The 15518-nt window shown below is 53.3% G+C and overlaps 1 protein-coding gene across 2 annotated transcripts in view; it reads left to right on the forward strand.

The window, feature by feature from the left end:
• NDUFA10 (NADH:ubiquinone oxidoreductase subunit A10) overlaps positions 1-14842 on the forward strand; it is a 47658-nt gene extending 32816 nt beyond the window's left edge. For both annotated transcript variants that reach the window (XM_082629745.1, XM_082629744.1), the window contains one exon: positions 14406-14842. In XM_082629745.1, the coding sequence (XP_082485871.1) occupies positions 14406-14469 (64 nt within the window). In that variant the 3' untranslated portion in view covers positions 14470-14842. The remainder of the gene's footprint in view (positions 1-14405) is intronic.
• Positions 14843-15518: the final 676 nt, after the last annotated feature.

The following is a 15518-nucleotide window of genomic DNA, read 5'->3' on the forward strand; positions in this document are numbered from 1 at the left end:
AAAATGATAAATTGAAATTAGAATGTAAATAATAGTGACTATATTTCTTCATTCACAGAATTTCTTTTGAGTGTGAAAGACATGAGCAACAGTTATTACCAAATTTCCCTCTAGAAAGTGTGTTATGAGGGATAAAGACGAATGAATAAAGCCCTTCTGTGAGTGTCTTTTGCAGCTGTTTGTAGCTGGAAAGGTTTGTTGCTCCTCAGAGAAGGTTCCCTGGCCAGGCTGCAGAGCGTATTTCTAGAAACGCCCAGGCGAGCAGCCGCGAGGCTTGTGTGTCTCTGAGACACCGAGACACCGGTTGGTTCCCTGCAGGGAGGGAGCGAGCAGTTTGGGAACATTTTAAGGAATTGTTTCTTTTAGAGAAGGACTGGTTCAGTATTAGAGTGGAGGGTGTTTTGTGGCCATTCATTTCCTGCAATAAGGGGGGGGTTGGTGGGGTGCTTTTTTATGGCGGTGGTCTGTAGAAATCAGTTTCCCTGCTTCCTCATTTTCTAGGAAAAAAAATTTTAATGTTAAGTATGTTTCAGCCAAACTCCACTGACAACGTGACAAGTTTATACAGTTGACCCTTGAACAACGTGGGGGCATATAACTTATAGGCGGGCCTCTGTATCCACGGTTTGTGGTTCACCCCTGTCCGTGGATTCAGCCACCCAGGGCCCCGGTAGCATGGTAGTGTTCACTACCAAAAAATATCCGCAGATAAGTGGACGCACAGAGTTCAGCCCACGTTGTTCCGGGGTCAACTGTATCATCCTGATTAATATAATAAGGGTAATAAACTTAGTAGAAACACACTTCATGATTTCATAAGAAGCTTGAAGTGCACTTGCACTGTGCTTATGGAGACACTTGGGAAGCATGAGGAGGGTGGTGTTCTCATAATACATCCATTATATCGTATGCATATTTTATAGTGGATATGGAACTTGTTGATACTTTGTGGCTGGAAATTATTGGCTAACACTTCTAATTCTTGGAAAAAGAAGTCATGCAGTGTCCTTTTGTGTTTTTTTTTCTTTAAACACAGAAAAAGTAACCCCAAATTTATTCATATGCATATGGGGAATTACAAAATAAGTAGGTGGTAAATGGCTAAAATTAGACGCTTACATGGTTAACTTCAGAAGGGAAAGGGAGGGGCAACAAGAAGCTTGCATCAGAAGAACAATTTTGTTTCTAGGGGAACAAATGGGAAGTAAGAAAATTTGTGATACTAATTGTTTATGCAGGTGCAAGTGGTATTTTCCATATGTTCATGGCCATAAACACCCCAGCAATAGGAATTTATGACAGTTTCTTCTTTCTTTAAAAAACTAATTAATTAATTAATTAATGGCTGTATTGGGTCTTTGTTGCTGCGCACGGGCTTTCTCTAGTTGTGGTGAGCAGGGGCTACTCTTCGTTGCGGAGCGCGGGCTTGTTGTTGTGGGGCACAGGCTCTAGGTGTGCGGGCTTCAGTAGTTGCAGCACTTGGGCTCTGTAGTTGTGGCTTGTGGGCCCTAGAGCGCAGGCTCAGTAGTTGTGGCACACGGGCTTAGTTGCTCCGCGGCATGTGGGATCCTCCTGGACCAGGGCTTGAACCTGTGTCCCATGCATTGGCAGGTGGATTCTTAACCACTGCACCACCAGGGAAGTCCCTTTATGACAGTTTCTTCCCCAGAAGTGTCTGCTTCCTTTTGTTTTTTTTTTTTAATGAAATATTATGGTCTCCTTTTCTCTTTCAGGAACTTTCTACTCTTTCTGTCTTTGGTGTTTTAGAGTTTAACCAAGATAGGTCTAGATTTAAATTTCTTTTTTGTTACGTGGGTACTTTCTGATTTGTTGGTAGGATCTTATTCCTTGCTTCTGTTCTCAGTTTCTTCCCTTGCTTTAAACATCTTAAATGTAGTCACTATCTTCTGTGTGTGATCTCAGGTTTGGAGGCCTGTCTCTGACTCTGTCGTTTATCGTTTCCTCTGATTCTTACCCGTGGTGGCTTATTTCCTTCTGCATTTTGGAGACTTTGGACACTGAATTCATGCTTCATGGGTATTTATCCCTGGGCCCCAGGGACGTTTGATTTCAGGTGAACCCAGACTCTCTCGGTATAAGCACGCCCCAAATATTTCGTTCATGGGGCACCCTGTGTTGTTTGCTAACGCTGACAGCCCTGCTCCTGGAAGGACTGTTGCCGCCTCCAGGCCCTGAGATTCAGGAGGAGCCGGGTTGTAAGCTTCCTTTGCTGCTTGTGGGATTCCAGGCCCCGGATGGTGAGGCTTGGAACCCCACACTTGTGTGAGGACGGGCTGAGGCTGTGAATTCTTAAGACGCCCGCTGAGACACCCTTGCCGTCAGGGCGCTTTCTTCCCTCCCGCCTTTCCCTGAGGGTGCGCCCTCGGAGCTGCGCATATGTGCACAGGTGCATCACAGGTGTCCACCTGCTCTGGCACCGCTTTGCCTTGCCTCCCAGCGGCTCTGAAGATGCCCCGGGGTGGCGGAGGCTGCAACTCTCCCTCTGGTTTCCAGCTCGCTCTTCATTTCAGCCCCTTGTGATTTCTCGTAGAGCCCATCAGTGCATTTAAAAGCATTTGTAGAGGTTTTATATCAAGAGGTTTTTCAAGGTACCGGGCTGTTGTTTTGCCGGAAACGGAAGGCGTCTGTTTCTCTGTGTGACCCGAAAGCTGATTTGGTGCTGGTTCTTCCCATGTCCCTTCCACAGAGGGTCCAAGTGGGGAGCTCTGTGTCTCCCTTTGCTCAGAATGTATTTGCTCAGTGAACCCCCGGGATGGAGAAATGTTTCAGTCCCCAGCGTTGAAGGCGTAGGAGGGAAATGCAGAGGATAAAAGGCTTGTGCGGTGATGGGAGGATTGTGTCCGGGAGAGCTATTCGGGCATCTCAGAGCACTGAGCAGTACGAGGGAAGGCAGCTCACCCCGCGCACGTGGTGCTGAGCCTGACGTTGCAGACACGCCCCAGCGGGGTCATCTCAGCCGTGTTCTACATCGAGTCACTTACCACGCAGCAAATACTTACTTTCTGTTGCAGGCGCTGTTCTGAGCACTGGGGATATTGGGGAATAAGACAGAGTTGGGGGAGGAGTGGACCAGCGATCACCAGTACGTAGGGAGGCCTCTGAGTGCTGTGGGGTGGGAGCAAAGCCGTCCTGGGTGGGAGCTGTTTTGTGGAGAGAGGCCTTGGGTACCAGAAGACGTGGGTGTCCTGGCTACACTTGCGGGGAGGGGGCGGGGTTGGGAGGTAGAGGCAGGCTCGGCACGTTCTAGGAAAGGAAGAGTCCACGTGGTGAAGTGGAGGGGCAGGCCCAGCGCAGGTGAGGTGAGAAGGTAGCAGGGCGCGCGACAAGGGCCCGTGGGCTGTGGTGTGAGGACTTTGGTTGAAGTCGTAGTGAAGCTGTGGCCCGTTGGCGTGCTCTGAGTGATAGAATCTGAACCACGTGTTAGGAGGATGGCTCTGCGTGCCGTGTTGGATGTCGACTGGGGCACAGGTGGAGGCGGGGAAGCAGAGCTTCAGGGAATGGGTGGGAGACGACGGGGGCATGGCTGTGACCAGGACAAGCTCACCTTCCTTCCCCGCAGCCGCTGTCTCCCGGGGCAACCTCGCCGTTCCCTGTGCAGCCAGATTTGTTCTTACTCCCTAGGTTTTCAAAACTAAACTATCGTTGAAGGATTCAAATGAAAGAGGGTCCACAGGGGAAGGGCTGTGACTGCGAGACAGGAGAGCAGGCGCCTGAGGTCCCTGCGATGGACGTGGGTATTGGTCATATGACTTTCAGACTCACGTGTATGGTCCTAGGAGAAGAGTGGGGGAGCAGTGTAGACCACACCTGGGTGTGCTCTGAACTGGATGCTGGTGGCAGTGGGGACGATGTGGGGGCGCAGGGGATTCCTAAGAGGGGGAGTTGCTTGTGGCAACAGTGGCCTTGTGTTGTAGACCGTCAGGCACACTGGTTTATGGATATCTTTCCTTTAGAGGCTGGATAGACTCGTGGGCACCGGGGCCTGAGCTGGCAAGCGTCCAGGTCACAGGGTCCAGACAACTCATTTTGCTTCTTGGGCTTTTGTAATTTTTTCTTTTGCTTGTCCTTGTGTAGTTTGAGGTCCATGCTGACATTTGGGCATGCGGTCTGCATGACTTATGCCCCGACAGGTGGCCCATATCCTGGGAAGGGGGCTGTTTTTCCGGGAACTTCTTCATGGGGCCTCTCAGCTCTTGCAGCCCCGGAGTTGGGCGCCTGCTTTCTGGCTCCTCAGCGTGCAGCGTGATATGTTCCCGTGGTGGCCACGCTTGTCACATTGCAGAGCCAGGAAGAGGCCCTGGGAGCCCCCCTGGCCTGTGTATTCATCCGGTTCCCATTCCTTGCACTCTCAGTGCCAGACGCTGCTCTAAGGACACAGAGCTCTGGAGAGTCACCGACCAGTGGGAACCACAGACGCGCCGATGTAGGATGCGACGTGGTTCCCGCTGGGGGCTGACGGGGGAGAGGGCTTCACGGTGGTGGCCCGGGTGTTGGGATTACAGGACGAGGGGGTGAGCCCAGTCGTCGGGGGCCTGGGGGCCTGGGTCTTCTCCAAGAGGAGGAGCAGCATCGTGAGGGCCGGAGGCCGCTGGGACGGGGCTGCCGCGGGCAGGGGCGCTGGGGTGTTGGCTCCGGGGCGCGTGTTTGTGAAGGGAAGGGGGAGCGGTGAGGACTGAGACCCAAGGCAGGGCCCGGGGGCTCCCGGCTGCTTGGGGATCCTGAGTCTCGCTGTGGGGAAAGGGCTTTCGTGGGCCCCCTGGGATGAGCTGTGGGCTTTGTTCAGAATCACTGACTGCAAGAAGCCCTGTGAGGAGAACCTGAGAGACAAGGGAAGGGCGCGAGGCTCGGGGGCCAGCTCAGGGCGACACTGGTAGGAGGAGGTGTGCGGGCAGAAGCCGGTGGAGGTCGGGTCAGGAAGGTGTCTCCCCCTGGGGCACCCGGGGCGGCGGGAGCAGCGGGAGTTGGGGAGGCCGGCCTGAGGGCTCGGGACGGGAGGGGGACGAGGCTGACGGGGAAGTGGCCTCGCCGGCCAGCTTTGAACATCTGTGGGGGCGGGCCCCGCGCTGTGCCCACAGGAAGGCACGACGGTTCTCGTCGCCGCTTGTAGGTGAGGCCCTGCGGCTCCGGGAGGGCAGGTGAGGCCACGGCGTCTGCCATCCATGGCAGGCAGCCCCTCACGCCCAGCTCCCGGCTGGGGCCGCGGGGCCTCCCGTGCAGACCGGGCCAGCGGCTTGCGGCATAGTTCACGTGTCAGCACTGCCCCTTCAGCTGTGTTGTGGCCCTGGGGCCTCCACTGGTGCGGAGTGACCTTTTTAGGAGAGAAAGGATCTCGGGTTTTCATAGAACAGAAGGACTTGTAACGTCGGTTTGGTTTTGTTTGGTTGATTCGGTGGCCTGGGCGTTTGGCTCAGTCCTGTGGCTGGACTGGCTGCGGTCCTGCTGGCCTTCAGCCTCCCATCTGGTCTCCAGGGACTGCCCGGGGATCTCAGAGGGGCGTGAGTACCCGGAGCCTGAGAAGCATGTGTCAACGCATTTTTCATTCACACAGCCCCTCCGATTTTCTGTTTGGAAGTGACCCTATAGACAAATTCATATAAATACCTAACGTGTGCATGAGCGCCTGCTAATTTTTTTAAGTCATTTTTCAGACACTGTGCCAGGTCACTTTTTATTACTGAGCAGCCCTCCCTTGGGGTAGACAAACTGTGAGTCGGTCTCCACTTAACCGATTCCATCTCTTTCCAATTTAAGGAGGCCAGATGCTATTAAGATACTGTGTTCCTTCCATGAATCCGATCTTGTCCAAGACAGTTGCTAGGACAACAGGATCTTCGGTTTTCTCTCCTGCTATTTTTATTTCTTTACTATCTCAGGTTACTATTTTCATTTTCCGTATCAAGTTCTTCTTTACCATTTTTTAAAATAGAGATGTTTAATAACTTTAATATGTTAACACTGTATGTTCTTGCCTTTACGAAGTTCACCTTAATAAAGACAAACTTGCAATAAACAGAAAAGCCTTAGGATCAATGTATCTAAACCTGCTGTAGAAGAAAGGTACAGACTTGGTCGTTTCATGTTTCCTCTCGATGTTCAAACCTTAGTTAGAACTTAATTTGGTATCTATCTTTTATGTTAAAATACCGATTCTCAGTTTAGAAGTCGTTTAACGTGAAAGTAGGTGCTAAATGTCTTCAGTCTGTCCTTCATTAGTTGTGGCTGGAAGAGGCATGCACCCCTCTGCCCTCACTGCGTGCTCCGTGGAAAGCCCATGATTGAAGTTCAGTGTTTGTCTCCATGTCCCATTGTTTATATTTCTGCGTACAGAAAATAACATATGTCCCTTGGAGAAGAAAGTTAGTATATAAAAGGTAGACTTTTTACCAGGTGCACTGATTGGTGTGCAGTTGCAGGTTTTCACAGGAACCTGCTGGTGCGAAATGATAGAGTAGTGTTTCACACGCACCCTGACCCACCAGGGGTGCCTGGACTTCGCGTGTGTCCAGTCATTACTTTGGTTTTAGGATTTTTAGGACACATCCCGCTCTCAGGTATTTGAACGAGTGCTTGAGTTAGGAGCTTTTCTTTTTCACAGTTAATATGAGTTAAATGGGATTAAGACATTTAAAGTATATGATGTTGTGACGCTTGTGGTGTGAAGACAGGACCTCAATGTGGAGTATTTGTAATAGGCTGTGGTGTTTGTGTGCTAAAAATAGGAGGCACTTATTTTTAAAATAAAAAGATTGTTTTTGAAAATGGCCTTTGATAAAATAACATTTTTTGGAAGTTGATTTCATTTTCTTTATACTTGATTTGTGTTTAACGGTAATGGAAAATTGGGGACATTGCATATCACAGAAGTGACTTTCATAAATAATTTCTCTGGTGCTCTTCTTTAAAATTAATGAGGAATTCTTAGCAGGGCTCATCAGCATTTGTATGTAATAAGGAGTAACAGGGGTGGGAAATTGGAATCCCCGAGCCACCCCACAGTTATTTAGTAGCTTTCAGCTCCTTGGTGCATCTAGAGAGAGCACAGTCAATAGTACCTAATATTACAATTTATCGCTCCAGTGGAGTAAAGCAGATCCCGAAGAGCCAAGGCGTATTCCATCCTTTTTTAAAAAATTCACCTTTTTACAGTAATACGGCACAGGATTTGACGCTAGAATTACTACATATAGTTAGTCCTCCAGGAAACCCCGAGCATCACTGACTATCCCTGAGGTGATGCTAAGAAATAAAAGTGCCCCCCGCTCCCCGGGTAGTTATTTGAGGCACCCGTAAAAGGGCGGGAAAAGCAGGGCAGCCGGCCTTCCCAGGGCAGGGTGGTTGTGGACTGGACCCTGACATGCGTTCTGCAGTCTCATAGCGGCAGAGCTCAGTGTGTACCGGCTGACGGGAGGGGAAAGCTCCACGTGGTGCAGGGACTTCACGCGCTAACAGCGCACGGAGACGTGCCATTTAACGCAGCGGATATCTGCAGGGGGTGGTGGGCAAGACGTTCCGGGATTCAAGGGTCAGAGCATCTGGGCTCGGGTGTCAGCCTGCCCCTTCTCGCCCGGTGACCTCGCGCGCGTCACTTAACATCTTTTACCTCCGAGACAGTGCCTGCCTGCTGACCTCACGTGTCCGATCCCGAGGCGGTGCTGGGAATGGGACTGGCAGGCAGGCCGCCCTCTAGGATCCAAGTCCCTGTTGATTGCGGCGGGCGTCACCAGGGTGGGTACCCAGAGGATGGGACAGTGGCCTCGGGAGTCCCCAGGAGTGGTGCTGGCTCCCTCGGCTCGAGGAGAGGTGTCGTGGAGGAGCGGGCGTCGTTCAGGGCAGGCGTTCAGGAGGAAGAGATAGATGCCCAGGAGGGCAGCCAGCTCGGGCAGCAAGTTCCGGGGAGAGCGGGTCAGCCGCCCATCCAGGAGGGTCGCTTGTGGGCCCGGGAGGACCCTCGATTTGTCTGATGGGGGCTGAGCGGCGGGGGTTTGGTCGGCTTTCTCCCGAATGGTGTTTCCAAGGGCATCGGGTCATCAGACTCACTGGGTGTTCTTTCCTACCGAATCGTTAGTGCTCATAAAGCGGCAGTTTTCTTACGGGACTTCTTTCCTGAGAGTGATTCTCTAACTGGTAGATAACTGCGTGCAGTAGCAGCTGGGGCTGGAGAGTTAGACGTTCTCTGAGCAGAAACCGGAGTACCGGCACAGAGGTCATCCATCGAAGGGGGCGCGCCCGTGACCTTCGTGCTGTCACCCGCCTCCGGGGAGGGGCTTCAGCTGAGGGACCTGCTGCTCCTGACTTGCTCACATTTCAGCCCTGCAGCAGCGTCTTGCTCCCTCTGTCCCTGGCTTCTGTGGGCTAGTTGATTGTTTTCCGTGGTTCTGTTTCATTCCCTCCGTTGACCTGTCAGCTGCACCTCTTTATCTCATCGTTAGTGACTGCTGTGGGGTGTGCACTGCACACCTTTACCTTGTCACGGTGCCCCAGAAAGCCAGCATCGGGCCACGTCACACACGACGTGAGCCCCTGGCAGCCGGCTTCTCTCCCCCCTGTCCTCTGTGCTGTTACGCTTGTGTATTTCACTTCCACACATGTTAGGAGCCTCAGGATATACTGTTACTACTTTGGCTTTAAACAGTTCATTCGAGCTTTCTATTCAGTCTTTCCTCCTCCCTGTCCTTCCTCCTGCAGCTGTCGTTTCTGCTGTGCTCCGTTCCTTCGTGTAGGTCCAGGTTTCATCTGGCCGAGTAGCCCCCTTTAATAGCGGACCTCATAGTGCAGGCCTGCTAGTGATGGCTTCTATTAGCTGTTGTTTAGAAATATATTTATTTCCATTTCATTTTGATAGATTTTTCATTCATCATAGAATTCTGGGTTGACAGTTGTTTTCTGCCAACACTAAAGATACTCCATAGATTCCTGGCTTGCACAGTTTCTGAGGAGAAGTACGAAGTTATTCTTATCTTTGGCCCTCGTACCTAACGGAACTTTTTTCTCTGGCTGCTTTTAAGACTTTCCTTTACTCTCTTTATCACTGGTTTTCAGTAATTTAAGTATTATGTGCTTCTGTGGTTTTCTCTCTGTTTGTCCTGCTTGGGGTTTATTGAGTTTCTTGGATGTGAGGGTTTCTAGTTGTCCTATCATTTGGAAAATGTTTGGTCGTTATTTCTTCAGATTGTTTTCCTCCCCCATCGAGGACTCTGAGTGCACATATGCTGGATGACTTGATCCTGTCCCACGGGTCACTAAGAGTCTGTCCATTTGTCCTTGGCCTTTTTCTCTGTGTGTTTTGTTTGGGATAGTTTCTGTTGCTCAGTCTTCAAGTTCACTGCTGTTTTCTTCTGCGGTTACATGTAATATGCTGTTAATTCATTGTGTTAGTTTGGGTACTCCGAGAAACAGAAACCAAGATGGGATTAAACGCTGATGAGGTTTTGGAGGGAAGCCCCTGTGAAGGATAAAGGGACCAGACCTGAGGTGGAAGGAGTCTGGCCCTGTGACAGGGGAGGGGAGGGGAAGAGATTGGGGAGGAACAGTCCAGGACGGGTTTGGCCAGGCCGACGGGGTGTCCTAGAGCCAAAGGCTCCTGCTGAAGAGGCCCACGGCCCACGGATAGGCTGCCATGGAACCTCTGCTGCTCTTGGTCGTGGGCAGAGCCCCTTATCTGGGAAGCGTGGCCTCAGCGTGAACAGCGTAGCGGGCCCAGAGGGTCAGCACCTGGGCCCTCGGCCAGTTGTGCCTCCTCTCAGCAGGACATCTGAGCAGCACATTTGCGTGGCTGCCACACCTACCCAGTGGAATTTTTATTTCGGGAATCCTGGGTTTTTTTAAACTCTAGAAGTTCTTTTTACATTTTCCAGTTCTTTCATTATTTTCCTTTTCCATTTAATTTCTTGATTACGTTGAATATTTTTATAGCTGTTTTAATGTCCTTGTTTCCTAATCCATCATCTTTGTCATGTCCTTAGTCTGCTTGATTTTTTTCCCCTGGTTACAAGTTACATTTTTCTCTTTTCACGTGTCTAGACATTTTTCATCGGTTGCCATAAATCATGAATTTTTATGTTTACGAGCACTAGGTTTTGTTTCATTCTTTTGAAGAGTGTTAGAATTCTTTCTGGCAGGCAGTTAAGATACTTGCAAGTCAGTTTAAGCTTTGGGGGCTTGATGTTTAACCGTTTTGGTGGGTCTAGAGCAGCCTGTCTTCTAAGGAGGGAAGGGTTAGCCCCATCCCCGGTGTGTCCCGGGGGTCTCAGTGCCCGTGTGTGCAGTGAGCGGTCCCTCTGCTCTGGCTGGCTCAGCCCCAGGGCAGCTCTTGGACTGCTCGCCCGGAGACACCCTGGGACGTCCTTTGCCTGGGGTGCTCTCCACCCGCCTCGGGGGCACCGCCCCACGCACGCTGCCTGCTGCTCAGCCAGAGACCGAACGCGCTGGGTGGACGGGGCCCTTTCCTGCCCAGGTCCTTCCCGCTAGCACGTGTCTGCTCAGGGCCACCAGCGCACTCAGTTGGTCCAGTTTCCAGATGCGTGTGGCCAGGGGTTGAGTCCAGGCCCTCTTACTCCCTCGTGGCGGGAAGCTGCAGGCGTTACCTGGCATGGGTTGGCCTCTCACTTGGGCTGTCCCTAGTGGTGGAACCGGAGGCCGGCCGAGGCGCCGCTAGAGGCCAAGGTGACTGAAGTCGCGGCCGTCAGGGAGCAGCTTTCCACGCCCGGCGGCTCCAGCAGGACGCGCTCCACCCCATCCTGTCACCCTTGCCCCCCCTTCCTCCTGACCGTGTCCTCTTCTCCGCTGTCCGGATCGGTCAGGGAGGACTTCTGCATCCCCTCCACTCGTCCAGCACTTTCCACCTGCTACCATTCCACTTCCCAACTGGTTTATATACTCTGTGTATTTTATGAGGTTAGAGAAGATGGGACTTTTATTCGTGTCTCAAAGCAGCCAGCACACAGTGTATCAAATGTAGAAGGAATTCACAGTTCCCTCCAGGAGGATGAGTGCATATGTATTTCTCTTCTCAACTGGCTTTTGTCCAGGCAGCTGGCAGTTTAAGCCTGTGCCGGCATCTCTAAGCGGCGTGTGACAGAGTGCCTGGGAGGAGCGGCCTCTGTGAGCTCGGACCTCTTGAGCCACTTCACGACACCCGTGCCGTCCCGGCCTGTAGCATGTAGAGACGCGCGCCTTTTTCTACAATCAGAACTCACCCACGGTTTAAAATGTCCTCACAGTCACACTCCGCAGCGTCACTTGGTTTCAGCCGCGCCACCCTGAGCTCAGGCCTGCTGTGCCTCTGGCTCCCCGGCCTGACCCAGGACAAAACTGACCGCGGGCCCGCGTCCAGGAGTCACATTCTTGTGCTGACGGTCGGACGAGGTGCCCGCGTCGGCTTCTGAGAGATGCTCCCGCCAGGAGGTCCTGGGCCACTCCGTCCTCACAGGGCCACAGGGCGTGTTCCCTCAGGCGATGAATGTGCTGGACTGGGGCTGGGAGGTTTGAAGGTGGACTTAAAGAAGCAGATGCAGATACGAGTGATGAAAAGGAAGAAGCTTTGTTTTGCATTCTCGTTGTGAAACATCCCAAATGGGAACCCTCTTGGGGTTCTCTGTTGGCTTAACTGCACTGAAAGGGAACCCTGAGGGTCTGGGGGCCCTTGTCTGGGTATCAAAGGCTAGTTAGGTGCTGCTCCAGGAGGTCCAGAGAGCAGACTTTGTGACGCAGTTGATAGACGCTGGCTGCACTCAGCGGTTCCACATTCTGCGAGGTTTTATTCTCTGCTCTCTGGTTTAAAATTTGTTTTGCAAAGAAGACAGCAGAGCCAAACTGTGGCCTCCCCGGCCCTTCCTCAGCAGGTGCTGGGGGCTGGCCTGGTGCCGGTTTGCTGGTGTCGGTGAAGCTTGAAAACCTTTCCGATGAAAAGATACCACTTTCTGGTGTGATAAAAATTACGGAGTGATAAAAATTAAGATTGTTCTTTTCTTGCTACAGCAGTTGTGTATTCATAGCAGTTGGCTGTGAACGTCTTTGTGGACAGGGAGAGACCACGCGGGGAGATGCACCCATGGCTCCTGCTTTGTGGCCACTCTGCCCCCGTCCTGGTTCTTGTTCCCAGGGGGTGGCCGCTCTCCCACGGCCTCAGCGCGGCCTCTCTCTCGTTGTACAGACACGCGCAGTGTCTCCGTCATAAAACGCAGAACATGCTGCATGAGTTTTCTGTAGCAGCTGTAACGAACGGCCACAGGCTGAGCGGGTGAGAAGGTGCCCGTGTCATTTTCCAGTTCTGGGGGTCAGAGCACAAACGCAGGCGTGGGGCTGTGCTCCCACTGGGGCTCTGGGGAGCCTCTGCTTTTTTCCCTTCCAGCTTCTGGAGGCCCCTCGTGCCTTGGCTCCCGTCCCTGGTCAGGCCGACCTCTGCTTCTGCCACCGCATCTCCTGATCTGACCTTCTCCCAGGACCCTCATGATGACCCTGGGCCCACCTGTCAGTCCAGGGCGGTCTCCCCGCCTCGAGGTCCCGGCTTAATCATGTCTGCACAGGCACAGGGTCTGGGGGTGAGGACGTGGGAGTCTGGGGGGGGATTTTGCGATCTCAGTACCCCCTTGACACAGAGGCTCTGCTCACACCCCGTCTCCGCACACAGCGCCCCCTGCTCGCAGGCTCCGGGGCGTCTCCTCTCCTCGGGTTCTTCCCCGCGCCGTCCTCGCTGGGATGGCGCCCCCTCCCTCGAGCTGCCAGGTGGCGGCTGTGCAGCTGGGTCTCCAGCACAGCCCCGCCTTCTCGGCCACCGACCCAGTTCCCCACCTGCCCGTTGGTGGTCTCCCCGCGGCGGCCCACGCGCTGCTCCCATTCTGCTTGGGAGCCAACCTGGGTGCCCGCCTCCACTGTGCTGCCCAGGCTCTCCTGAGCCCTTAAGGCCCATGGGGGTCGCTGAGACCCTCACACAGGGCGGCACCTGCAGCTCTTCCGGCCCAGCGACCACCTTCTGCCGGAGTGCCTGTCGGAGCTGGAGAGCAGGGCTTCCGCTCTCACTCCCGGGTCCTCCCGCCACTCCTGTCCCCTGCTCCTCCGGTGGCCACGCCAGGCGTCCCCTCTCGCCCTGCCCCCGGGCTCTGCTGCTCCATGCGCGCCCCCCGCTGGCTCCCCCTTGGCGGGCACCCTGGGCCTCGTGCGCCACTGGATCCCTTCCCAGTCTCCGCCCAAGAGGATGACTCCTGGGGGGGAGCCGGGTGTTTTCTTGTTTGCCCTGTTGTATACCCAGGATGCTCCTGGCACCTGGACGAAACCTCGTGCACAGAGGCTCCCAGGGCAGGAGGCTGCGGTCAGCCTGCACTTCTGTCCTCCCCACTTACAGGTCCCCGCTTCTCTCAGCGTCCTGCAGCCGTGCACGCCCACTGCAGGCCTGTGCACCTGCCAGAGGGGGCGCAGGCTCAGGGCTGGGATGGGTAGTGTGGCCGCGGGGAGTGTCCAGGCAGGGCTGTGTCTGGCCTCGGGTGTGACTGTGACCCCCCTCCTTGCACTGCAGCCTCTGCCTCCACCTCGGTGTGGCTGGTAATGAATGCCCTCTGCTGATGAGAATCAAGGAGAGGCTGATTTGTTTTTTAAACTGCTTTAGCACTTGTTCTTAAGGGCAAAGTGTGGAAGATTTTCGTGTGTAGTATGTAGTGTGTACATATCTACTGTTGGACCACATTAACTGGAAGGTGGGAAAAAGAAAACTCCGTATTTTGTCCCCACTGTGTAACTGGATGAATCTCATTGTGCTTGCCTGTTCCCTGCCTGGCCTACGCAAGACTCCTTCTAGCCTCACCTTCAGAGCCAGGCTTCCACGCTCCACGGTGGAGGCCGACCCCGTGACGCTCCATCCCAGCCTGTGGACCCCTCGCCCTCGCCGCAGGCTCCCTTCCCCTGGGAGCCCTCCTGGCTATGTGAGGGAGCCTCTGTGCCCCTCCAGGTCCACCCTGTGTGTGCCCTGCGCCCCTGGGACCCCTGCCCCTGATTTGTGGTGGGGCCCATGGCAGGAGGTGCTGGTAGGAGACGGGCACGTGGGGCAGAGAGAGGGGCTGAGACATCTCCCCTCCCGCCCTCCCCCCCAAAGCTGTGGCTCCCCTAGGTCAGTGCCACTTCCGCCCGAGGCTCCATGGCCACCCTCCCGACAGCAGCACGGACACTTGGATTGGCCACTGGCGTGTGTAGCACCCCAGCAGCATGTAAGCCCCCAAGGGCAGGGTCATGCTGTGCTTCATTTTGCGGGACCTCTCACCCTTACAGCGGGACTGCCAGAAGCAGGCCCCGCCGGCGCGGGGAGGGGAAGGATGGAGTGGAGGAAGCCGTTAGGTGAGCTGGGGGGACGGACGTACGTTGTAAACTGCTGGTGACCACGGCTTTCCCTCCCGCAGCTGCCGGGCCGCAGGTACAGCCCTGGGTACAACAAGGACGTGGGGGACAAATGGATCTGGCTGAAGTGACGGATGCCTCCGTGGAAGCTGCCTCGCGAGGATGAAGATGCACCCAGGCCGCCTGACTCCCCTGGACTCCACGTAGCTTAAAATCGGGGGTGGGAGTGAATGATCCTGAAGTTGCACAGTGGAAGAAATGGCCCAGCAAACAGCAGTCTGCCCTGAAGTGTAGTTACGGGAGTGGAAGGAGGCACCCCCATTGAAAGCTGGGGGCCCTCCAGCTTTATTCTGGGACGATGATCACGGGGAGAAACAGTCTGCTGTGAAAGAGCAGGTATCACTTGGAGAATCTCATTTCGTCACAGTCATGCTCTGTGTCAGGCAGGTTTTGTACGTTGTGTGTTCAGACTTCAAGAAATAAAACCGTTTCTATGGCACTTCTCTCCATTATACATCTGCCCACACACGCATACGTGTCACATACGTGTGTATGCACACACACTTACCATTAGCCAACAGTTTGCTTTGATGTGGTTTGGTTTGATCAAGACATATATTAGGATTGAAGAGTTTTTCTGAAGCATTCTTTTTGTTTTAGAATGTAACTACTACATTAGAGAAAAAGGAAAAAAGCAAAGAGGAAATACCAAAAAGAGGAAGCAATTACCCGAGATTTATAGAGCAGAGTATTTGCTGTGAAAGAGAGTTTGGAAGTCTCCTGTGGTGACCATCATCAGCTGGTCTTGTGACTCCTTCCTCTGAGGGGAGATTCAAGCACAGAATGTCAGTGGGATAAAACACAAGAGCAAAACAATATACTCTCTTTATTACCTAAAAATCAAGTTGTTGATCAAAAATGAGTCACGTGAGAGAAAATCACACTTGTTTATTCACCTCTGTTGAAACTTAGAAAACAAAAGTAAGATTTCCTGAAGCCCAGTTGTTGAGATCCGCGTTTTAGTTCCGGAGTTAAGCTGTAAGTTGTGAATCCTGTTAAATTGGGCTTTCTACTGTGGAGCCCCACTGTGTTCAGCATGGTCCCTCCGAGCCGCACGTGTCTATTTAAATATAAATGAACTAAGAGTCACTTCCTCAGTTGCACTGGCCACAGCT

The sequence above is a fragment of the Mesoplodon mirus genome, assembly GCF_964341445.2.
Source record: "Mesoplodon mirus genome assembly, chromosome: 8".
Lineage (NCBI taxonomy): Eukaryota > Metazoa > Chordata > Mammalia > Artiodactyla > Ziphiidae > Mesoplodon > Mesoplodon mirus.